Below are 26,058 nucleotides of genomic sequence, written 5' to 3'. Positions count from 1 at the left end.
AGCAAGACTTTTTTTTGTAAATGACTATATATTTGAAAAGGCGTACCAGGGGCAAGACTTTTTAAGTAAATGGCTATATATCTGAAAAGGCGTACCAGGGGCAAGACTTTTTATGTAAATGGCTATATATCTGAAAAGGCGTACCAGGGGCAAGACATTTATGTAAATGGCTATATATCTGAAAAGGCGTACCAGGGGCAAGACTTTTTATGTAAATGGCTATATATCTGAAAAGGCGTACCAGGGGCAAGACGTTTTATGTAAATGGCTATATATCTGAAAAGGCGTACCAGAGGCAAGACTTTTTATGTAAATGGCTATATATCTAAAGAGGCGTACCAGGGGCAAGACTTTTTATGTAAATGGCTATATATCTGAAAAGGCGTACCAGGGGCAAGACTTTTTATGTAAATGGCTATATATCTGAAAAGGCGTACCAGGGGCAAGACTTTTTATGTAAATGGCTATATATCTGAAAAGGCGTACCAGGGGCAAGACTTTTTATGTAAATGGCTATATATCTGAAAAGGCGTACCAGGGGCAAGACTTTTTATGTAAATGGCTATATATCTGAAAAGGCGTACCAGGGGAAAGACTTTTTATGTAAATGGCTATATATCTGAAAAGGCGTACCAGGGGCAAGACTTTTTATGTTAATGGCTATATATCTGAAAAGGATGATCATGTGGCCCATGCAGCATCTGCCGAGGTCAAAATCGTCACCTGTTTATTATGACAGGTTCGTTTGCAATTCGGCAAAGTTAATAAAAAAACATTGCATCTTTTCGAATTCCCATGATGGTGAAGCAAGTAGGGTGTCCCGGAAGTCAGCGACGTGGTATCGAACCTAAACATCTGGCATAGGAACCGACGGGTGATATGGGAACGTCACTTGTAGGGTGATTAATTTCTCAGGTTTCGTCAACCATGGTTGTGGCCACGTTTTTATCTATTATTACCGTTGTTAAACCTTTTTTATTCGTGTGTTTGTTGTCTAACGCCGCACTCATGAATATTCCAGCTATGCAAAGGACAAAACAATCCAGTGGTTGATATTTTGACAAACGGGTACGTTGTACACAAACAGTCCCGTCACTCCTCCTGACAAGCCGACCCATGTTGTCGCTTCTATTTTGCCGGGGACATGTTCTAACCCAGAAAAAAACCCTTAAAATAGATAGATAGAACTGAAAATAGAGAGATAAAACGACTATCGACAGATGACTTATATATGAATATCCAGTTCTTGGATTTGTCTCTTTCTTACGCGTCTTTGGCAGGAGGTTTGGGGACGAGGGTGTGGGGGAGGGAGGGGGGAGATTTAAGAGTCTCCTGACAAAACATTCATTTGAGTAATGATAATAGTAAAGTCCTGAGATCCCTTGCAGCTGAAAAGCTTTGTGGACAAATACTAGTACCCAGTAATGTCATTCTTTTTTGCATATAACGGTGACGTTTCTCTCGTGAAATCGATATCCAGGATGCTGGTACAGATTTCGATTGTGTTTCTTTATCAGTTTTTTTGTGAATACGGACACTCGTCAATATGGATTGTAGTCTCAAATGGTTCAACTGTAATGTTATTTGTTGATGGAAAAGTTTCTATGAGGTCACCGCTGGTTATAATCATTACGCACAGAGGGCAATGTGAACGAAAGAATAATTATTTGCCTGGCCACGGAACGATTATAAAATATGCTAATATACCGTCAATTGATCGTCTTTAATTTGACACTCCCCGATAAATTCTTTAAATGCCGATATTAAGTAATTATGCAAATTCAGAGACTCGACTCAGAAATATTCGCGTTCTTATCGAGTCAAAGAGGGTTTATCGCCAACCATAAGTTTGCTTTCCGTATTATCATGTGACACGTGCCCGTCAAAATCGCTAAACATCGTCATGTGACCCGGACAAGGTCACGTGATTGTCATCAACGGGCTATAACTCATATGCTTCAATCAGATTATGTCCAAAATATTATCTCGACTCAGTTAATGAATTTTTAGTCTTAATTTACTGACTTTTAAAGTCCAGTGTACTATCTGATAATGATTTTTCTGAACACCACCATTGCTTTTGAGATCCATATTTTATCGAAATTATCATTTTTCTCTTTTTAAGACAAATAGTTGATTAACACTGCCGTGCAATGTTTCATTGTATAGTGGTGGCGTTACTTCAACACCTGCACGCGCCGCTGGTATAGAATATAAAAAATGTCTTTATGCAGATGAAATATGTATATTTCGTTTGTAAACGAACGAACCTATTGTGTTCCTGACAAAGGGGTCCTAATGACATGAAACTTACACCAGGACTTTCACTGTTTTTATAGCATGTGACACGTGCATTTACTAATCAACGGACTTAATGACGGATGCGAACTCAACCTGATACTCTTTTACCAAAGTGTATTATCCCGAAAACTACTTATAAAAAACGTCACGTTTATAGCTTATGTTAGGATAGTGAATGTGTGTAAAAAACCGAATGGGTTAAGGCCTACATTTATTTTGCATTACGTCACGTTCGACCGTTTATATGACCAGTCACATATAGATACATACATTCAAATATATTAAACTTTAATTATTTACAGAATTATTGAAATATAGTGCGATTAGGATTTTAAAAGGGAATGGTTTTACGTCTTAGATTGCCGAGTGGCCCAAGTATGGCACTCGCTACTATACAAACTTTATATTTTAATGATTTAATTTTTCATGCAATGGCGCAATATATTTTAATCAAACAGTAAATAACGTAGTGAAAATCAATTTACATTCTAGTTCTAAACATTTGGTTGGGATCAAACAAAAACGGAAATCCCATAACAAACAAAAACGGAAGATACCTAAAACAATCATGTTTTTTTAAGCCAGTCCATGTGTTTTTTTCGTCTGTTGTTTACATGGTAATAGTTTTGTAACTTTGCATTCACATTCTTACAAAACTAATTATTTTGCAATAACTTTTCAAAACACATTCACCCAAAACTGTGATAAAAAATCCAAAGGTGATATAACATGTAAAAGCAATTTTCACTTTAAAATTTCAAATAGTTGAGTAAATACACATATAATTGAATTTCTTCCCCCGAGAACAGACGGACCCACTCGGAGACATCCGACGCCCTCCCTCGCCATGTGCCGTGAGTTATATGGATATATTAGATACACCATCGATCTATCGATCTATCCTTTTATAACGTGATGACGTGACATTATATTTTACTATAACCTGATTGAATTTCTTCTAAGCCTTACCATTCCGCCGACAATGTACTCAAAATGTTTCAGCGTGTCAGCGTCTCTCTGTTGTAGCATCGCGTGCGAATTTTTTCAGCCGATTCTTTATTTCACAGGTTTAAAAATGGAATTAAATTCAACTTTTTTCACACGCCACAACACATTTTTCAACGATATTTCATGATGTTAATTTTACGACACTCGAGCCACGCAATAAGTTGACAAAAATTGTAATTTAAAATTTCCCCAGGCGCTTAGTCGAAACTCTCCGAGACAGATTCCATTCACCCCAGTCGTGTCCTTACACCTTCTCCCTCTGACATGCGCAGTTGGTGTAACCGGGGCACGCGCTCATCAGATCGAGGCCAGTTAATTCTCTCCTTCAGTGACCAGAGAGTTCCCCAGGGACGATAATTCTGCGCGTTGCACGCGTGTAAGACAACGATCGGTTATGACATGGCGAGTTTATGTCGGCCCGTATTAAGAAATGGCTAGATTTTGTGATATACACAGTTAGCCTGTAATGAAGAAGATGATATAGTGTATTCGGGTCGTATGGCGCTAGTAAACTACGATCCTATTGGTTATAAGACGGCGCGGGGCTGTAGGTCCGAGACGCTTAATGTCTGTACGCGAGGTTTTCGCAATTTTAGCTGTCCTATCTCCCGTATTCTCTTCAGACTAAGTCAATTATGTTTCTCTTTAGTCTGTGCTGGCACAGAATATTGACATTCGTGGATAATGAAAGTAAGTCTGATGATGCCTGCTTATAGCTGACCAGAAACTATCACGTTCGTTTCATGGCGTCACTAAACGTCGTGCCCTACCTGGCGTCCTCTACAACCTAAACAGAAAGCGACGCTAGTGGTTATATGTGATTATCAACTGTCAGCGGCTATCGTCATGGCCTCACAGGCGTTGTAATGGCGTCGTGTGGCTCTGTGATGGGCAAGCTCCTCGTTCCCGGAGCCCCCAATGCCATCGTATACTAGGAGGGTAACGAATGTGTCACCATTCAAAAGGAGCGTATGTCCTACGTCAACAGGCGTTGTCGCAGTGTTATCGGGCGTGGTCAAGACGTCACCAGACGTTGTCGTAGTGTTGTCGGGCGTGTTCAAGGCGTCACCAGACGTTGTCAGTGTTGTTGGGCGTGGTCATGACGTCACCAAACGTTGTCAGAGTGTTGTCGGGCGTGGCCAAGACGTCACCAGACGTTGTCAGAGTGTTGTCGGGCGTGGCCAAGACGTCACCAGACGTTGTCATTGTTGTTGGGCGTGGTCATGACGTCACCAAACGTTGTCAGTGTGTTGTCGGGCGTGGTGAGGTGAGGTGAAATTGGGTTAAACGTGTGTGTGTGGCTGCTTCTACTAGTCCGGACTAATGCCGATTTACAGTGCTACCTCACTGAGATACCATGTCGCAGTTTAACAGTTTAAATACTACCTGAGTGGGCAGTTTAAAAAACCCACTCAGACACAGTATGCTGACCCCGATCCGACCAGTCCTTTCTTAGCCCCTTAATGCCGAGCGCCAGACAAGGTAACAACAAGTTCCATCTATTGACGTCTTTTGGACGCAGCCGAGGATCAGACCCCGGACCTTCCGCTCTCCGGGCGGACGCTCGGCCACTAGACCACCAATGCGGTCTTGTCGGGCGTGGTCATGGTGTTAGCAGACGTTGTCATTGTGTTGTCGGGCGTGGTCATGGCGTCACAAGGCGTTGTGTAAAGTGGCGTCGGAGCTTAGTCATGGCGTTAACAGGTGTTTTCATAGTCTTAGCAGAAGTTGCTGTATATTAGATCAACTGAGTGAGTTTAGCTTTAGTAAAACATTTGATAGCGTTAAACGCAAGGCAAATTCTATAGGTATCCTTCCTGATTATGTTGTCATTTATTGATGTAGTGGCTTATAGCTAACACGTCATGTCGTAGCGATGTAGTGGCTTATAGCTAACACGTTATCATGTCGTAGCGATGTAGTGGCTTATAGCTAACACGTTATCATGTGGTAGCGATGTAGTGGCTTATAGCTAGCACGCTGTCATGTCGTAGCGATGTAGAGGCTTATAGGTAACACGTGTCATGTCGTAGCGATGTAGTGGCTTATAGCTAACACGTTGTCATGTCGTAGCGATGTAGAGGCTTATAGGTAACACGTGTCATGTAGCGATGTAGTGGCTTATAGCTAACACGTTATCATGTGGTACCGATGTAGTGGCTTATAGCTAGCACGTTGTCATGTCGTAGCGATGTAGAGGCTTATAGGTAACACGTGTCAGGTCGTAGCGATGTAGTGGCTTATAGCTAACACGTTATCATGTGGTACCGATGTAGTGGCTTATAGCTAGCACGTTGTCATGACGTAGCGATGTAAAGGCTTATAGGTAACACGTGTCATGTCGTAGCGATGTAGTGGCTTATAGCTAGCACGTTGTCATGTCGTAGCGATGTAGAGGCTTATAGGTAACACGTGTCATGTCGTAGCGATGTAGAGGCTTATAGCTAACACGTTTTCATGTCGTAGCGATGTAGTGGCTTATAGCTAACACGTTTTCATGTCGTAGCGATGTAGTTGCTTATAGCTAACACGTCATGAAGCGATGTTACGATGATTTGGACAGTATTCCGGTCATATCACGACGTGTCAGCTTACTAATGGAGGGAAGCCCGATGTGATGCAGATCTTAGATGCTTACCACTTTTGTGAAACCCACGAACAAGATTTCAAACTAACAATCATAGGTTTCTGGCCTGCCCAGGGGACGCAGCTCTTCATAGCGAATTGAAGATAAGTATTCTGTTTTGTTGGCGTTAAAACAATTTGATGCACATTTACTTCTGTAATAGTTGGCGAAACAGTGCTGAGGATAGTGTTTTCGTTGTCATTGACGACTATTCGTTTAGTCAAGCTTTTACCATAACACCCGGCAAGGTGAGTCTTCAGCCTTCACAAACGTCACAGGTTACTAAAATATTTGAGACATTGTTGAGAAATTGCTAATGCGGGACAAATAAACTGTTTATAATTAAATCATATCATTTAAAGAGGGAAAATGCTCTGTTACCATGACAACTCGAATAAATAACATTAAATTTCTCACGTTCTATACTAAACGTTCGGAGAGCTGTTAATTACCCCCACCAGTAATGAATAACATGTCGAGTTGTTCATACTTTGCACCCTAAGCTATTTTTTCTAGGATTAAACCTGACATTTTTAACCCTTTGTTTCAATCCTCTTTACGTGGAAATGCCTTGTACCCCGCGCTGGTATTGCTGGTATATTGCTAAAAGCGGCACATAACTCAATTCACTCATTCAAACACGTTAGTAGGGGATGACTGATGGTGCCGGATGGAGCCGGATGGAGCCGGATGGAACCGGATGGAGCTAGAATACAGGTCGGGGAATGGCTCCGTTAATTCTAAGCTTAAGAGGACACCCATTTAATTCATTGTTGTTTTGGGGGTAGAGGCGAAATTCGGGAGAACATCTTTAGGTGAGCGTATATTAAGTTTGCTTTTTCTTAATGACGGAACCAAACAATGTCTTCATATTCAACACACATCTCACAAAAACCCATCATATCCGACGCATGTTGTTTTATTTTGGGTCAAACCCGTGTATAAGCTATTTTATTAAGATTAAGTGGGAAAAGATTACTAAATATTCACACTCACGATTCCCTCCACAGACAACTAAAGTCCCCCCCCCCCCCCACCACACACACACACACACACGATTCTCCACATGGACAATTCTCCACGCCACACACACGATTCTCCACATAGACAATTCCCCACGCCACACACACGATTCCCCACGCCAAACACACACACACTTCCCACACATTTACAATTCCCAACGCCACACACACAATTCCCCACGCAACACATACGATTCCCCACGCCAAACACACACACAATTACCCCCCACACACACACACACACACACACACACAATTCCCAACGCCACACACACAATTACCCACGCCACACACACGATTCCCCACGCCAAACACACACATACACACACACACACACACACACACACACACACACACACACACACACACACACACACACACACACAATTACCAACGCCACACACACGATTCCCCACGCCAAACACACACACACACAATTACCCACACACGCACACACACACGCATACACACAATTACCCACGCCACACACAAGATTCCACACGCCAAACACACACACAATTACCACACACACACACACACATACACAATTTCCCACGCCACACACACAATTCCCCACGCCAAACACACGATTCCCCACGCCAAACACACAATTCCCCACGCCAAACACACAATTCCCCCCATACACACAATTCCCCCGCGCCACCCACACCATTCCCAACGCCAAACACACACATAATTCCACACACACACTATTCCCCCTCACCACACACACACACACACACACACACACACACACACACTTTCCCGTATCACAGACACAATTCCCCACCCTGGCAATTCCTCATACAGACATTTCCCCAGTTCCCCAGTGTATTCACCACCTGCAGGTATCACAAGCGTCACTGTTTACTAAAATATTTGAGAAATTGTTGAAGGTGTGGTGGCTCCGGCGTGACAAACATGATTATATCCTATCATTTAAAGAGGAAAAAACCATGGCAACTGAAACAAATAAGATTTAAAATCCTCACTTTCTATACCAAACTTTCGGACAGCTGTTCATGACGTACTACCCCGACCAGTATTGAGTAACATGTCGAGTTGTTCACACTTTGCACTGCACTCCTAGAGCGACAATCTAAATCTAAATTTTAAAATTACAAGTACAAGCTTATTTTCCAGCATTAAAGGGGAAAAGATTACATTATTTTTAAATCCCAAATATAACGTGGTTTCACTGTATACATTATCAATAAATAGGATAACCTCCCTCACTCACGTCGTTATTCTATTTTCAATGATATGTTACGCCAATGTCATCGTCCCGAGGCAAGGACGTTAACTAACTATAAAAGTGTTTCCAATCTTGCCAAACAAGGTTGGAATTCCGGAGTTTCATTTTGGCTGGACGAACGAGTCTATGCGTAGTCCAATCAAAATCGCGTAACGGACCAGACATCCGGTTTGTAAACAACATGGATTTCAACCTGCAGATTTCGGTCGACTGAAGGATTTGCAAAGCATGTGTACCGCCAACATGGCGTCAACGGATAATTTGCAAAAAAGTTCATGTTTTTAATCAAGGTGTTCAAGTTATTTGATGCACCTCGTGGGGTAAGACGCGTTTTATTACAACATAGATCTTGATTATCGATCAGATCTTCTTGACTAGGCGCCGCTATTTTGTTTGAAGTAAATGCGAGCGCTATGAGAGACGGAATCTGATTGGTCGGTAGGAGGGACATAGAAGGGACATAACTCATAATAGCCACTGGTGGTGCTACGTTCGAGCCTGGAAATCCCAGCCTAGTTCGGCAAGGGTAAAAACTGGACTTTTATAGTCTGTTAACGCCCTTGCCTCGGGAAGATGCGCCACCGTGTGTATTCACCACCTGCAGGCATCACAAACGTCACTGGTTACTAAAAAAATTTGAGAAATTGTTGAAGGTGTGGTGGCTCCGGCGTGACAAACATGATTATATCATATCATTTAAAGATTTGAAAAACACTGTCACCATGACAACTGAAACAAATAAGATTTAAAATCCTCACTTTATATACAAAGGATTTATTATTAGTATCATTAAGATTGTTTGGATCTTGAGAATTATGCCCGTTTGCAGTGGTAGTACAAGCTCAAACCAAACACAAGACTTGATTGAATCTTCAGCAACCCCTGTTTGCTATGAAAGGCGACTATGCTTGTCGTAAACGGGATCTGGTGGTAAGGCTCTCTGACGTGGTTGATGCATGTCATCGTATCCTTATTGCGTAGATCGATGCTCATATCAATCACCGAATCGTCTGGTCCAGACTCGATTATTTACAGACCGCCGTCATATAGCTAGAATATTGCTGAGTGCGGCGTTAAACAAACAAACAAACAAAACGTGAATGAAGGTAGCGTTACTGGCCATACAGCGAGCGTACACTGTTGTCTGTCTCCCAGACCCAAAAGAAAAAAAGAAAACGTCAAACTCAAGTTTAGAATGATTTGGCATGTCTAGATTACCTGAGATCCAGCTATCTAAACCAAAGGCTTGGTCAGGGTTCCATTTGGATTTTACTATTTTTATTTTGTAGATATATATATTTAAATAGATAACTTTATTTCTGGGACTAAATGTACACCGTACTGTGCCCTCGCAGACCTAAAGGCTGCCTTATATCAGCAGGTGCTTGTATTCAAACTGTTAACGGGGATGTTAAGGGTAGAGCATAAAAGGTACTCAGAAATATGTATCAATCTGTGAAATCATGTCTGGCTTTAGAGAAAGGTTCCACTGGGTTGTTCTGAAGCAAGTCTGGTGTTCGAGTTGGCTGTCAAATATCACCATTTGTATCTTCATTTTCCATCAGTGATGTTGCAGAGTTTCTTTCCGACGACGATCACTATGATATCACGTTAAATGCTCTTACGATTTTCATAGTGCTCTTTGCTGACTAAACTATTCGTGTGGACGTCACAGTTGTTAACAAAAGCGTCTTGTTAAGTTTTACTCTTATTGTAATAAATATAAGTTAAAAGTCAATATTGATCAAAAGTAAGGTTATTGTGTTTAGAAAACATTATCCATTGTTTGTATTTAGTAATGATGAAGTATCTTTATGGGTTTTTTCAATCCCAAACGGCACACCGCCATACTGGCATACCCCAATCAAGGGACCCTGTCTGATAAATCCTGTTTGACAGGTGACCGGGAATAGAGTTACAGAAACATAATTACAGACTTGGGTAGGAAAATAAGTTACAGGAAAAGAAGTTACAAACTCAAATTATTTATGTCATTACCCTGAATGACATACCCTAATTGATATACCTTAAATGATATACCCTGAATGGCATACCCACGATGATATATCCTGAATGGCATACCCACGATGATATACCCTGAATGGCATACCCACGATGATATACCCTGAATGGCATACCTTAATTGGCATACCCTAAATGTTATACTTTTGAATGGAATACCCACGATGCTATACTCTAAAAATACCCAGAAATACATAAACCAATATATCCTAAATGTTAAATGTTATATTTAATGCTATACCCTTGTTCCTGTACCCCTGAATGATCTATACTTGATGACATATTTTAAATGAGTTACCAAACAAATATACTTTTAATGATATACTTGAAGCGCATAGTGTAGGCGTTAACCAAACAAGAAATGGGTTTGCAAGTGTTTCGGCGACTGTTCTCAGATGTTTGTTAAATGTTTTGTTAAATGTATGATTTTTTTTGCCAGCCAGTTGAGTACCTTTAATTAGATATTCTTGATGCTATACTTCAAATGATATACCGTAAATGATTATCTATGGTTGTATTTCCAGTAGTGAATTATCACGACTCAACTCGTTACTGTGTAGACCTTGTTTATGGAAGGCGCACGTGCGTTACACAAACATGTCACTCAAATCTACCGTTACTCTAACAAGAGTATTTTTATTCATTAAACTACCCACTGGATGAGTGACTCTGAAACAGGCACCAGACCAGGTCCACGTCCCCAGATAACTGTACTTATTGTGTGACACTATTCAAGCCTGCATTGCAATTTGAGCGCTACAGAAAAATAATTAGGTATCTGTCACACGTGGACTTTGAAATGGACACCTCGTGGCACGAGGCGGCATATGGTCTCGTGATTGTTAATGTGCACATTACATCGGGTAGATACATATTTTGCCGAGTTGGTTAATCGGGCATATACGCTTCAGTATTATCAATATCAATAATATACATTGACAATTTCATCTATTTACATTTTATATTTTCTAAAACTAGTTTCGCTATTCCCGTTTTGTTCCTACATGAAATGAACATTAACTGGAGAAGAATCCTCAAATGCTCTCGATTAAAATTTAAAAGTGGAAGCCTGTTTGGGTGTATGAGTAAGATGACTCTTGTTAACACAAGACCAAACAACAGGGAGCTTGTCTACTCATATCAGTGTGAATATTTAAACAAGACCAAGCAATTTATGCGAACGTTTTACATCAATTGCCAAAAGCTTCGCCCGCTTCATAAAATATGGATAGCAACGATCAAAGGATTAAGTTTCATTTTTATTAACAGTAGTAACTGTGATTTTCGCAACCTGTATTTAAAGATTAAGCTAATTACAAATTTGTCATAATGAGTGTCCGATGCAGGGACAAATTATCGGCTCGCGAATAAATAATTCAAGAGAACTTCGTGCAAGAGAAAGATTGACAGTGGAGCATCGCGCAGGTGCACCTATCCAACTGTCAGGGCCACCCTTCAAGCGGGCACTTCTTGCCGAGGGGAAATTAGACTTTCTCGATTCCGGAAGTGGGGACAGATTTTGAGGACTTTGGTAGACAATTATCGATTTGGTAGTTGGTGCAGTGTCAGTAACAGACGCCTTAAAGACCTCACCACAGTCAGTGCAATATCTGCACTGCGACGACATTACCCGCTATGGATATCTCTGGGAAACTTACATTGCCCTTAATGAAACAAACAACTCATCTGGCTTTAGTCTTCTCGGCAGCTTTAGTTAAACTTGCCTGTGGGATATTGCACGTGTTATGACATATTTTGAAAGGATAGTTCGCCACGTGGGAAGCAGCATAAAAAAGGACAGTGAATTATTTTAGTGTATTTGTGTTGACAATTTACTTTTCTTCTCGAAGGAATGTTAAGTGTGTGAATATTGCCATACTCTAAACTTGGCAGTGAATTACCGAAATTCTCTGTTGAATTAACATTGTTATTTTCACTGCAGATGTTCTACATGTTTACTTCAGTGAACCAGCGTGGGGTAAACTGTCGGCTTCGTCATCATCAACAGCAATAGCAAACATCGACATCGAGAACGTCACGACTGTAGCACATTTCCTCTCACTGACATTTTCCCGCGTTATAAACAACACAGAATTCATGTTATAGTTGTACGCATCCTGAGGCCACCACAGAGCAGACAAACTTTGAGTGGGGAAATGTCCGTGTGGCGAATTCGAAATGTCTGGTTTCCCACGCCTGCATTGCCATTCGATGATATAACTGATATCCTGCTTAAAGAGGCACTGAAACCGTTAACATATCCATATGAAAATATTCAGAAGACAAAATATTTCACCTATAAATATCTCTCACAATGTTCAATGAAATTATTCCCCTGTTTAAGCTCCTTCGTGTAAAATGTTTTACCCATCAATAATTCAGTGGCTCCTTTGTGAAATGGGAATTCGGAGAAATGTGTTTTTGCGATTAACATAATTTGAATTATTTAAGTATTATTTGTACTTATTTGTTAAAAAAACGGCGAATTATTGTAACAACTTTCAGAGAACGGCGAATTACGAATACATGTCTACACTCCCCCTGAGACTTCCCGTCTGTTCAATTACAGCGAATATGTCGTTTCTTGACACAGAAATCATTAAACGTACAATCGGAGAGAAAGTGTCAAACCGTTGCTCCAGAATTAGAAAGCAATCATTTCCTTCTTTCACGCTTTACATAAGAAGCTATTTTACGAAAATTAGCCTTTTTCAGACTAGTGATTCACACATGCCTGATTAACCACGGAGAAGTGTCAAAATCAAAATAAACAACCCCCGTCATTTTCCCTCGTCAAAAATAGATGTTCACCCCGCTTGATTCCCGCCAACCAATAACACACGTAAGTGTTCAGCAAACACATGCTTAGAAGGCGGCGCAACTGTATTGTGCCACGGTCGATTGGATCAACTAATTCGTAGGTGGGCTTGGTAAACCTATTAAACAACAAGTCCCGACAATAGTGTCAGTGCAGTCGTCATCATCAATGCTTTGTTCGATTTGATCGACTGGAACACCTTTTGATTGGTGTAAACTCGACCCCGCTGAGTTAAAGACGCTTTGATAGCTGACATTTGAATGTGGGATCCTCCCTCCGCGAGTTAACCTTTATATAATTATGTAAAGCTTTCTTATACTAATTACTGATGTTTTATCCTGTAGTGTCAAGAATTATCGCTTAGTATGGACGTACTCGTATTTTCATTACATCGATAAGGGCTCGCTGCGGTGTGTCAAGTTTGGTGTAATACGATTGGGGAGGCTTTGGTATTATTGAGAAACACGAATCTAGAGCTGATCATGTGACAAAGAAATTCGTCTCTCGACCAGTAATATCTTGACCAAGGGCCATCAATCATTCGCTGAACTGTCGCGTCAAAATTGAGCAAGGCAATAATAGGTAAATTACATGCTTCCGCAAACAGCCCTAACGTCGGTTATTAGTTAAAACGTCGCCACAATGGGAAATCCCTAGATCCTATTGTTAGCATTTGATTTATCGCTACCAGTTGCAGTGCGCATATTGTGATGACGCAATCATGACGTCATTTGACACCTCGTAGCGGAAACGCAGGACTTCATTGTGGCAGGTCGTGGGTCCTCCGTATTATTTGAAATGTGTCAACGGCACACGACGTCGGCAGCACCGTCCCCACAGCGATCTGTCAACTGCATGGACGCTGCTGGCGACGTGTTTGAAACATGCATGTATTACCCCAGCAGGTGCTCGATCTGCACGTGCCTCCAAGACAACTCAAAATGGCGGACAATGGAGCTATTTCCCACGATTCGCAACTCGGCTCTGATTTGATATTTCCCCCGGACATTTAGACCGCTGGAGAGTCGGGATCCGACCACAGGACCGATATATTTGTCTGTGAGACGTGTTCAATTTCACCCGTCGTCCGGTTTTTCGACTGACCTTCTCGCGTCCTCTGCGGCTGACATATTTGTTGTCGACTCTCTATGAGAATTGCCCGGCTTTTGGGCTGGTATAAAACCGACAATATTAAGAGGCTATTGTCTAGCAGTCGCTTCGCTTTTGATATAGTGCCGGAAGGGGTCATCGCACTGGCCTTCTCCGTATATTTGGCGATATATAACACTAAGGAGAAATGCTAACTCTCAAACATATGTTAAATCAGTATTGTCACACCCATCTGTATCAGCTTCCGCTCTTTCTTGGCTCTTTGTGACGGGAACATGAAAACATGGCCTCAACATTCACATGACTTCTTTTGGTGATGTCTGTTTTGTATATACGAGTGAGATATTTCAAACTTTTTTTTTATTTTGATATTGTTTTCATCGACAATTTGTCACTCAGGGCCCCAGTGAAGTGAAACGTCACGTGACCTATGATCAAGCGCTGTTGTCTTCTATGTAAATCAACATTGTTATTGAAAGGGAACATTTGTTTTATGGATTTTGATTCAAGTAGACAGTAGTACAAAGCAGTGATGTAATAAAACGGATTTTTTTGTACGAATAAACTGAAATGTTTGTGTTTAATGTTCATTCTTCATGACGACAACTCGGTATATTTCACAATGGCGAAAGAAAGAGCAGTTCAGCCAACACATTGTAGCCACACATAAAATGCATCTTTCTTTCTAAATTTGACAAAATCTTAGTTTCGAGCCGATGTTGAAACTGTTCCGATACAAGCAACCACGACCAGGAAGCAGTTGTTTAAGTTTCACGAATTGCTTTGTGGGTATACATGTATTTATTTGTTCTGATGTTAAAAGAAATAATTTAGTCCTAAGCTTTTTTTCTTATTTAAAGCTGTTTATATCCATAAGCACCAAAATTAGAAATAAACAAACCCAAAATATCTCTTCAAATAATTTTTCAGATTGATCGATAATTCACTCAGCTAAAATGGGAGTATGACTTCTAAGGTGAGATAATTCTGTTTCGGTTATAGAATGTGTAGACTGCTTGCCACAGGGTAGAGGGCATCATTCGGTGTTTGTTTCTTTTTAGAAGTTGTACACATGGGAACAGAGTGGGTTATTATAGATAATACACAACCTTTCGGTCTTCGCTTCGAGTTGGATTTAACGCCGCGTTGAACAATATGTGTCAGCTTGATGTCGGAGAACATCCCGAAGTGATGCAGGTCTCAGACTACCTTACCACTTTGGTGAAACCCGCGAACAAGGGTACGTGTTGAAATGTACACGCCGTAATGAAGACAGATATACGCCGTAATAAGGCAGATACACGACGTGATTAACATAAATACACGCCGTAATTAACATAGCTACATGCCGAAATTAGATAGATACACGCCGTAATTAACATAGATACATGCCGTAATTAGGCAGATACACGCCGTAATAAAGATAGATACACGCCGTTATTAAGACAGATACACGCCGTAATTAAGATAGATACACGCCGTTATTAAGACAGATACACGCCGTAAAGAACATAGATACACGCCGTAATGAACATGGATACACGCCGTAATTTACATAGTAAGAATAAGATATATGGATGAACAACTTCGTTATTACAATTAGGAGCGACGTTTCGTTGGTACTCCAACTTCTAAATGCCTCTCAAAGAAGTAATTGACAAAGATACACGTTTTTCTTAGAATAGTGAGTGAGTTTGGTTTAAGGTCGCCTTGAACAGTAGTTCAGGCATATTACAACGTGTAAAACTCACGCGCGAGGTGTGCATGACGTGGTCAAGGTGTTGGACGTTTTCCAGTTTTGCATAACTCGCGAGCATGGAATGTCACTAAAACACATACTCGAACATATTCGTGTTGTTTATGTAGATTAAAATATTCATCAATGTTAAAGTTTGAATTCACACGCTGTACAGTACTGCTTCTCTCCTGTCCCATATCACCGGCATCAAGTTCAAAAGGAAAGGAATTGTGAGGTGGGGTTTCTCATTACGCCAGTACGTATGAAGAGTCTTCGGGACTCCTCAACAAGAGACGGGTTTATAAACGATTAAAAACATTTAACATCGATTTATATATTTGCATGGACTATGTATGATCCTAATAACGCGTGACCCCTGTACATATTACATTGAAGCAATCTTCCCTTTACGTACACTTAAATAACTATTTAATACATTCATTTAAAAACAAAACAAGTGTGTCTACTTTGTCATCTGTCAACTTCTAAGACATTCCTATCAAACAAAAGGCCCTTTAACTTTGCAGGAATCTGCATAATTGTGGTTAGGCATCTTAGTTTGAACTACGTGAGATTCTGTTGAAGATAAAACACAGATTAAGATCTGTAGTTATTGTGATTAAAGCGAGTTACGAACTGTTATGAATACTCATATGTAATATAAGTTAGTACATATAATTTTTTCATCTCACGTAATTACATTGTTAAATTTCAACGAAGTTCAATTTATAAATAAATTGAATTTTATTTCAGGCGAGATACACAAGAGCCAATCGGCCGTACGGAACGACGACCTGTACAGCACCAGCTGCAGACATCGCTCGTGATGGACCACCAGCTGACCCCCGGCCGTGCATACATATATATATATATATATTGATTGAAATTGACAACACACGTAATTAGATCTTCCTGGGCATGTCAATATACATGTGCCGACATCGTTTGGTCTGGTAATAGTTAATTAATATGCATAGTTTACCGACTTTAAGACAGATAAATTGGTTTATCTGAGTTGAGTGAGTGAGTTGGGTTTAACGCCGCTTTGAACATTGTTCCAGCTATATGTCGGTCTGTAAGCTTAATGTGGGAGGAAAAAAGTGATGCAGGTCTCAGACGTTTACCACTTCGGTGGAACCCGCGAGCAATGGTGCTGACGGACCTTGAACCATATTCGGGGCGAAACGGAATTGGAACCTACAGTCATAGGTTCCTGGCGTGCCCAAGGAACGCAACTCTGCAAAGCGAATTGGGGTGCCAAGACCACTGGGCCATCCGTGAACTTCTATCTAATGATAAGTGAGGGATGTTGTCAGCGATATTCGATCGGTAAATAATATTGTCTGGACTGAAAGCCCGATCCACGCTCGACGCTATCGGGGCACAATGAAACCATGAGGTCACAAGTCACAGAGTCTGATGACAGGACAAGGGTCTTTACTGAGTACCTACCCGTACCTAAGCTGAATAACCGGGTTCGAATCCCGGATGAATACAATGCGCGAAGCCCATTCTTGGTGTCACCGGTCGCCCTGGTAAATCTTGAATATTGTTAAAATCAACACACACACAAAAAACACACACCCCATCCGCTAACCCTACCCGTTGTTTGCCTGTGTGTGGTGCTGACATTGACTGGGCACAGGTTATGCATGGCATAGATAATGTATCACAAACTTGGAATCTTATCGTGTGAATACTGCATCCCCCTTCGCATAGTTGATTATATTTGAATATGGTTTAAAAAACAGATTCGTATCTTCTTTTTGGTAAAGAAAGTATATACTTAAAAATTGATTTCACCAAAACATTACACATGTTGGCAAAACGCTACTAGGCTGAAAGCAATCTCAGAAACACTACAAACGTAGGGTCCAGGGACAACTATGATCACCTTCCCCTCACCCTTTCTTGTTTGTTTCATGTTTAGCCACCATCAAACGTATATTTTCGTGACTTTCGTTTTATTCGAAATGTTTCTCAATGTGTTTTAATTATGTCTGCCTTTCTCTATTGTTGCTTTTTTTCATTTAGATGTACGTCACACGCAGACATAATGTATTTTGTTTTATGCTTGGCGCTATTTTGGTTATTTTCTCTGTGTTTGAGACGTGTTAATATAATTTCTTTACTTCCCTATTGTTTTTTAGATGTGTGTACACACGCCTCCCCTGTGTCACGTGGTCACATACACATCGTACAGGATGCAGCGACTCACACATGTAGTGCAAGGATGCCTTATATACGGAGACATAATTATTTCATCTGACTCTCTGATCTGCCGTAACGGGCACCGAGACAGATCTCCTCCACACTCCGCTTGGCCTCAAAGAGCTTTAGGTGTTCTCAAGGAAGAAGTTAATGTTTTTACGTCTCTTGACTTGTGGCCGGCCTGCCACCATTGAAGAACAAGACTCCACGACCTTGTATTTCCTCTGGGTTGTTCTGGGTCAGCATTGTGGTGTTCTGGGTCAGCATCGTGGTGTTCTGGATCAGCATGGTGGTGCTCTGGGTCATCATGGTGGTGTTCTGGGTCAGCATGGTGTTGTCCTGGGTCAGTATTGTAATGTTCTGGGTCAGTATTGTGATGTTCTGGGTCAGTATTGTGGTGTTCTGGGTCAGTATTGTGGTGTTCTGGGTCAGCATGGTGGTGTTCTGGGTCAGCATGGTGGTGTTCTGGGTCAGTATTGTGGTGTTCTGGGTCAGCATGGTGGTGTCCTGGGTCAGCATTGTGGTGTTGTGGGTCAGCATTGTGGTGTTGTGGGTCAGCATTGTGGTGTTCTGGGTCAGCATTGTGGTGTTCTGGGTCGGCATGGTGGTGTTGTGGGTCAGTATTGTGGTGTTGTTGGTCAGCATTGTGGTGTTCTGGGTCAGCATGGTGGTGTTCTGGGTCAGTACTGTGGTGTCCTGGGTCAGCATGGTGGTGTCCTGGGTCAGTACTGTGGTGTTCTGGGTCAGCATGGTGGTGTTCTGGGTCAGTACTGTGGTGTCCTGCGTCAGTACTGTGGTGTCCTGGGTCAGCATGGTGGTGTTCTGGGTCAGCATGGTGGTGTTGTGGGTCAACATGGTGGTGGTGTGGGTCAGCATTGTGATGTTCTGGGTCAGCATGGTGGTGTTGTGGGTCAGCATTGTGGTGTTCTGGGTCAGCATGGTGGTGTCCTGGGTCAGTATTGTGGTGTTGTTGGTCAGCATTGTGGTGTTGTGGGTCAGCATGGTGGTGTCCTGGGTCAGTACTGTGGTGTCCTTGGTCAGTACTGTGGTGTTCTGGGTCAGTATGGTGGTTTCTGGGTCAGCATTTGGGTGTTCTGGGTCAGCATTGTGGTGTTCTAGGTCAGTATGGTGGTGTTCCGTGGTGAAATGCTGTTACAACATTCACATGTTCGCGTCTGACCTGGTAAACTACGCGCCTTTCAATATCTCTTCAGAACACTCTTCAACTTGGGAGTCCTTTCATTCGAGAGGTTATCGCGACTATGGTAATAATAATTTTCTTTTCTTACTCATGACTAGTCGGTAGACGGGCTAGAATAGCTCGTCTAGAATATGAGCCGTTACATAGAAATATGGGAGGTAGTTAAACATGGATAATGATGAAAAGAGTGACAATTATGGACCCGCAGACCAAGTCTCGCGCAGACGAGAATTGCGCGTGTGCTCTCGAGATCGATATGTCGTTAACAGACGTCACTGGTTCGCCAGTCCATGCTGCAGTTACCTCCCTTTGTTAGTCGTTTAGGTGAAGATGTAATTGGAATTTGGGAGAGCATAAGCGGCTTTTGATGCTAGTTATACGAGTCGACGAACGTGTCTTGCAATCCAACCGTAAATATCCCCTAGAGTGTAAGCTTGGGTCGTAATCGCCCTTGTGGAAAAATTCCTATTATCAAAATTCTCGGAGGATGGGTTTTGTTTTGTGCCGGGCACGAATGATAGCTCTCGTGTACAAGACCACGCACGCGACTGCCATCGCTGCCAATTCGCGCGTTTTTCACGAGCACGCAGCAAGCCCCGCGACAAAGGGAGGGTTGTGCATTTAGAGTTGTTAGTCGGAAACAAGACAAACAGGGAAACGGATGATAAAATGGGAGCTATAAAATTTGGACGCACTTTGTTCCGAATGAAACCCGGGAACCTGGGTATTAAATGACGGGACAAAGTTTCCGGTCGGAAAATCAGCAAAATTGGCATGTTTGGTTACATGTGATGCGTAATTACTGGAAATAATTTTTAATCGATATATTTATAATTGGTAATATTAAGTCTCCTCTTTATCAAACTAGTGGTTTTGCTACGCGTGGGTTGTCATGGGTGTAGGCGAAAGACAAGTGGAAGCAAGAGGCAACAGTCAGAAATAACAGTTGCTGGATAATGCCATCGAATAACTGGTCGTCGGGTTCTATCAGGAGCACTATGACCGGTTGGTACACTTCTCTTGGAGTTGAATAACCACAGCCATTCCTGGCAGCGTCTTACCAAAATACATTATACAAGATGTTACTTGTTGTTACCGTGCCTGACCGCCTCCGTGGACTAATAGTAGAGCGACCGCCCGGAGAGCCGAAGGTCCGGGGTTCGATCCTCGGTCGCGTCATACCAAAAGACGTTAAACTTGTTACCCTGTCTGGCGCTTGGCATTAAGGGGCTGAAATAAGGACTGGTCGGCTCGGAGTCAGTATACTGTGTCTGGGTGGGGTATTCATGTTAAACTGCGGCTTGGTATCGCAGTGTGCTAGCACTAAAAATCAGCATCAGTCCGGTCTAGTACAAGCAGCCACACATACACACACACACACGTGCATGCACGTCGCAATATAAGTGGAATGATCTTGGACGCGTCATTCACCTCACTCCAAAGCGGCTTAAACATAATTAAAAAAAGAGAGATCGATTCCTGTCCCGATTGCAGAGTGAGTGTATGAGTGCGACGACACGTGGTATGCACGTCGCAATATAAGTGCAATAATCTTGAACGCGACGTTGAACGCCATTTCACTGCACCACTTCCTGTAAGGGGATAAAACAAGGACTGGTCAGCGCGGAGTCTGAGTGGGGTTTCTGTGAGCTAGCTCTATAAAACTGGCATCATTCCGGACGAGTACACACACACACACACACACACACACACACACACACACACACACAAACACACACGCACGCACACACACGCGCACACACACACACACGTGCATGTACGTCGTTGTATCAGTCAAACACCGCGACGTTAAACCCCATGTCAACTCACAATTCGTGGTATAAAATCAGGTTTTAATTGCGTTGACCTTTTCAGCACGTGAACGCCACAGACAAAGAGTGAGTGAGTTAGTTGGGTTTAACGCCGCTTTTAACAGTATTCCAGTATATGTGTTGGAAAGTTGGAAAAGGGGTAGTAACTGTATCATGTCGACCTCTCCGCCCACACACGCCGTGATGTGACTAAACTTCTTTCAAAGCGGCGTAGACCTTCTCCGTGGTCTAGTGGCCCCTTCTGCCCGGAGAGCGGGGGATCGAGGGTTCAAGCCCCATCCGCGTCATTCCAAAGGACAAAAAGATAGTACCTGCGCTCGGCATTAAGGGACTAAAACAAGGACTGGTCGGCTCATGTTAAACTGCGGCATGGTGTCTCAGTGAGCTAGCATTATTAAATCGGCATAGTCCTGGCTAGTACAAGCACGCGCGCGCGCACGCACACACACACATGCTATATAAGTGCAATGATCGCGCGATTCACCTCACTTCAAAGCGGCTTACAAACAACTCGAAAAAATAGATCAAGTCCTGAACCATGGTAGGCTGAGTGAATGAGTGAGTGCATATGGTTTTACGCCGCTTTTATCTTTTTAATGATTTTAAACGATATTGCCGATGTTTTACCGAACAATGTTGTTTTCTTACATCTGACACCAGCCGTTGTCTGTTTTAGGGTTATTAACGTAGAATCTCTGCCATGGTCTGTTTCAGGGATAACGTAAAATCTCTATCCTTGTCTGTTGTAGGGTTAACGTAGAATCTCTTCCCTGGTCTGTTTTAGGGTTAACGTACAATCTCTGTCAGGGTTAAAATTGAATCTCTGTCATGGTCAGTTTTAGGGTTAACATAAATCTCTGTCATGGTCAGTTTTAGGGTTAACATCAGCGACCAGAACAAGCCCCACTCCCTGCGGGGATCTCTATTGATTAGTCTCAAACAATAGGTCCGGTACTTAAGTGTTGCTCGCTGTGCGGGCTGCGTAACGTCTCCGCGCTCCAAGAGTCCACAGTCTCGTAGGATACATTTCAAATTCGTTAGATCGCGTGACCCGTGCGAGTAGTTCGTCTTCCGCCCTGTCACCCCGATAATAAGGTAACACGTCCGTCGCACGATCAGGAGAGTGATACAGTTATGAACACGTCTTCTCAGATCGCTGCCCCTCGAGCACTTCCGCCTGCACGTAAATCACCGCACGTGCATAAGGATGTAAGCGGCCTCTACAGGAACATAAGCGGCCGGCGTAAGTCACGCACTACCACGCGAGACAACGCGCGATTGGGATTTTGCTTTCATGAAACCCAGATCAGACAAAGTGGCCCAGCATTACGTCACGTAGTGTAAGCCGATACCAGATCGTTAGCCCTTTGAAACTCAAAACCGAATTCTGAATTATAGATTTTGATCAATTAAATCAGATCAAATTTACGAATGGGGATATAAAAGAAACTTAACCTTTGCCCTTTGTCAACCATTTGAATTTTTTGCGGGAATGTAAACAACGATTTAAGAGACCCGGTTCACCGCCAATACTCCTTGCAGAGTCCTGTTAGTAATTAGAATTAAAGAGATTGACTAAATGGTGCACAGAGTCTTTCAGAGACCCCGATTGCCTGCTATTTTTTTGATGACCTAATAATAGGGGGGCTCCATAATGGACGTGTTTGTTGGGCATAGGGAATAATTAGCCCTCGGCTCAGGAGAAGATTTCAGGGCCGTCAGTTAGAAGCCTATACTTGTTCAGTCTCTGTTGATGTGAGGGTTTTCGCGACGGAGGAGGGGAGGGGCGAAATGGCATGTGCCAGTGCACGTGTCAGAAGGGTAATACTTGTAAGCACGCAACGAAACGCCGACGACCACGCCCATTCAGGTTTCCACAGCCTTTTTAAGTATTTACAATTTACCCGGGTATTTGCGTTGAATGTTTAATCGTTTGCAGATGTGTGAGGACTTGTGTACTTAATCGAGTGCTCCTTTAACGTATTCTGGGTTGACGATATCTTTAACTCTTGTGGTTTGGTCAACACTTGGGTAACAGTTCAGACACACAGTTTAATGCTTCAGAGAAAGGAAGAAGGAATTACTGTTTAAATCTATAAGATGTCTTCGCGGTATTACGGTGAACTCTCTCTTGACCCACCGTCCGAAGGGAGGGTCATGCCCGTTTTGAACGAGTTTCTGGTTACAGAAGGTTTGTTTACTCGCTTTTCTTACTGAATCACGTACGGCTATTATTGAACTTAATATAAAGAGTGCGCGTTTGGAGAGAACTTGCATAATTCGTATTCCTGATACGGTTCGTTTTAACGGAGATTTGTCTCAGTATTTTTTTACTATTTAACCGGATCCTGGTATAATGCAATGTAGATTTTTAGGAGTCTATGCTTAATGACCTCGTGCCCATTTACAGCATTTTGAAAGTGTATTTAATGAGTTGTGCGAAAGTTGATTTCTCCGTGGTGTGTGTTTGTGAGAGCGCGCGCGTGTGTGTATATATGTGTGCGTGTGTGTATGTATATGTGTGTGAGTGTTTGAATGTGTGCGTGTGTGCGTGCGTGCGTGCGTGTGTGTTTGCTCGTCACGCCGAAAGCCCGGATTCGATTTCCGACAGACCCGTGAAGATCCGAGGGTATAGAATAGGTCTTCAGCAACCAATGCTTGCCGTAAAGATTCGGTGTAGAATAGGTCTTCAGCAACCCATGCTTGCCGTAAAGATCCGGTGTAGAATAGGTCTTCAGCAACCCATGCTTGCCGTAAAGATTCGGTGTAGAATAGGTCTTCAGCAACCCATGCTTGCCGTAAATATCCGGTGTAGAATAGGTCTTCAGCAACCCACGCTTGCCGTAGAATGTGATTATGCTTGTCGTAAGAGGCGACTGACGGGATCGGGTGGTCAGGCTCGCTGACTTGGTCGATGAATGTCATCGTATCCCAATCGCGTGGATCGATGCTCATGATGTCAATCACTGGATTGCGGCGTTAAACAACAAACAAAGATTTCCCACATGTACACATTACATATCAATCAAAGAAATGTTTGTGTTTTAGGTTAGGAATGTTTATGCTGAGATCCCCTCATTACGTCGAAGGCCCGAGTTCGATTCTCCACATGGCCGCTATGTGTGGAGCCCATTTCTGGTGTCCTTGTTCGATCCCCTTTATACCGAGCGCCAGGCAGGAGATCGAACCACCGACCTACCTAGCCGCTGGGGAGTTCAGTTTCTACCTCAACGACCATGTTAATGTCTAACACGGGCTGTGTCATCGTCGTCGTGCAGCTTCCCGTGCACTCGTTACTGTGTAAATTACACTGCCGGACAAAAGAAAGTATACACTTTAACAAAGTACAAACCTATCAAACATTATTGGGCTGAAAAGAGTTCCCGAAACACTGCTGTCTTAACGTCCCAAACACAGCTAAGATACACGTACAGTAAAGTACGGTTATAACGAACACGCTTATAACGAACTGACCGATATAACGAACTGATTTTTTAGTCCCGGCCATTTGTTGTATAAATGCTGTATATATGCCTATAACGAACTATGGTTATTACGAACTACAATTAGTGGTCCCTTTGAGTTCGTTATAACCGTATTTTACTGTATTCCAGTCATTGTGCAGGGCTAAGCGTACGGCAGCATTCGGGCAATCATTCATTCATAACGATATCGTTAATTAGCCTGTTGCAACAGTATAATAGTCACGCCGTCACACAGCTGGAATATTGTTGAGTTAAACAACAAACAAACACATAAAACTTAGCCCCTCCCCTAAATAGATAAAAGTAAACGTAAAAATTAAAATAATAAAGGCAAGAATAAAATGAGAGCAAACAAGCACGTGACAAAATAAAAATAGAAGTAAATTACATACATCTATACTTTTTGAAATATCTTATTAAAATCAAACATCGGCAACGCAACCCCACAGGTCCACAAACTAAATACGACTCTTCGATTTCAGGAAGCCACCATGTTAAACAGCGTCTTACTGTCGAGGGACGTGTTCAACAGACGGTATTGATTTGTGGACGATGCCCCGACTCTGAAACGCTCACTTCACCCTTCATCCTAAAACTCCAGTAGCCCTTCTCCATGTTGACGGAGGCTGAAGGCCACTCCCGGCCACTTGATGACCGATTCACACAGGTGACGATGACCAGTGTCCGACAAGTGGATTAAACCTATCCCCGTTGCTGTTTCAGTGTTTCTAAAGCTGAGGGGATTACCCCCTCACATGTATGCCTTGTAGTAAGGAGTCGAATGTCCCGGGTGGGGAAGCGTGCTGGTCCACAAATTTCGGGTATTTGCAATGTTTTGCTCGACCCTTAGATAAATACTCCGCCTGAGAAAGGGTTTTACCAGTGAAACTTCATCTGGATAAGATGCTCCGGTCGGGTGTGAGTGAAAGGGTGGGGTGAAGAGCGGGGGTAGGGGTAGCACCTGCACGTCTGCCGGAATACCCCCAAAAGATTGTCTCTGTGGGGATTCCGGGTTAGAATTGATCCCCAACGTTGGCGGTAACAGTCGACGTAAAGCATTGGGTGGTCAGGCTCGGTGACTTGGTTGATTGCGTGTCTTCGTTTGTTTGTTTGTTTGTTGTTTAACGCCTTTGAATAAACTTGGTTGATTGCGTGCCTTTATTTGTTTGTTTGCTGTTTAACGCCTGTGCATAAACGAGTTTGAACCTGACAATCCATTGATTGGTATTATGAGCATCGATCTACAATTGGGATATGATGACATACATCAACCAAGTCACGGAGTCTGACCACCCGATTCCGTTAGTCGCCTCTTACGAAAAGCATAGTCGCCTCTTACGTCAAGCATGGGTGGCTGAAGACCTTTTCTAACCCGGATCTTCACGGGTCGCGTGTCTTCGTACCTCAACGAAGTGGATCGCTGCTCATA

General features: G+C 42.6%; 1 protein-coding gene across 1 annotated transcript; it reads right to left on the bottom strand.

Annotated features, from left to right (window-relative positions):
* Positions 1 to 18,267: 18,267 nt before the first annotated feature.
* LOC139472160 (zonadhesin-like) lies at positions 18,268 to 25,244 on the bottom strand. Its single transcript, XM_071254538.1, has 2 exons — positions 25,206 to 25,244; positions 18,268 to 19,260 (listed from the first exon to the last, which is right to left on the bottom strand). Exons 1-2 carry the CDS (start codon positions 25,242 to 25,244, stop codon positions 18,268 to 18,270), a joined length of 1,032 nt encoding a protein of 343 aa, XP_071110639.1.
* Between the last annotated feature and the right edge of the window lie 814 nt (positions 25,245 to 26,058).

Source organism: Haliotis cracherodii, unplaced genomic scaffold (assembly GCF_022045235.1).
Source record: "Haliotis cracherodii isolate W230 unplaced genomic scaffold, xgHalCrac1.p SCAF_24, whole genome shotgun sequence".
NCBI lineage: Eukaryota > Metazoa > Mollusca > Gastropoda > Lepetellida > Haliotidae > Haliotis > Haliotis cracherodii.
This window is presented reverse-complemented; position numbering and strand designations above follow the sequence as displayed.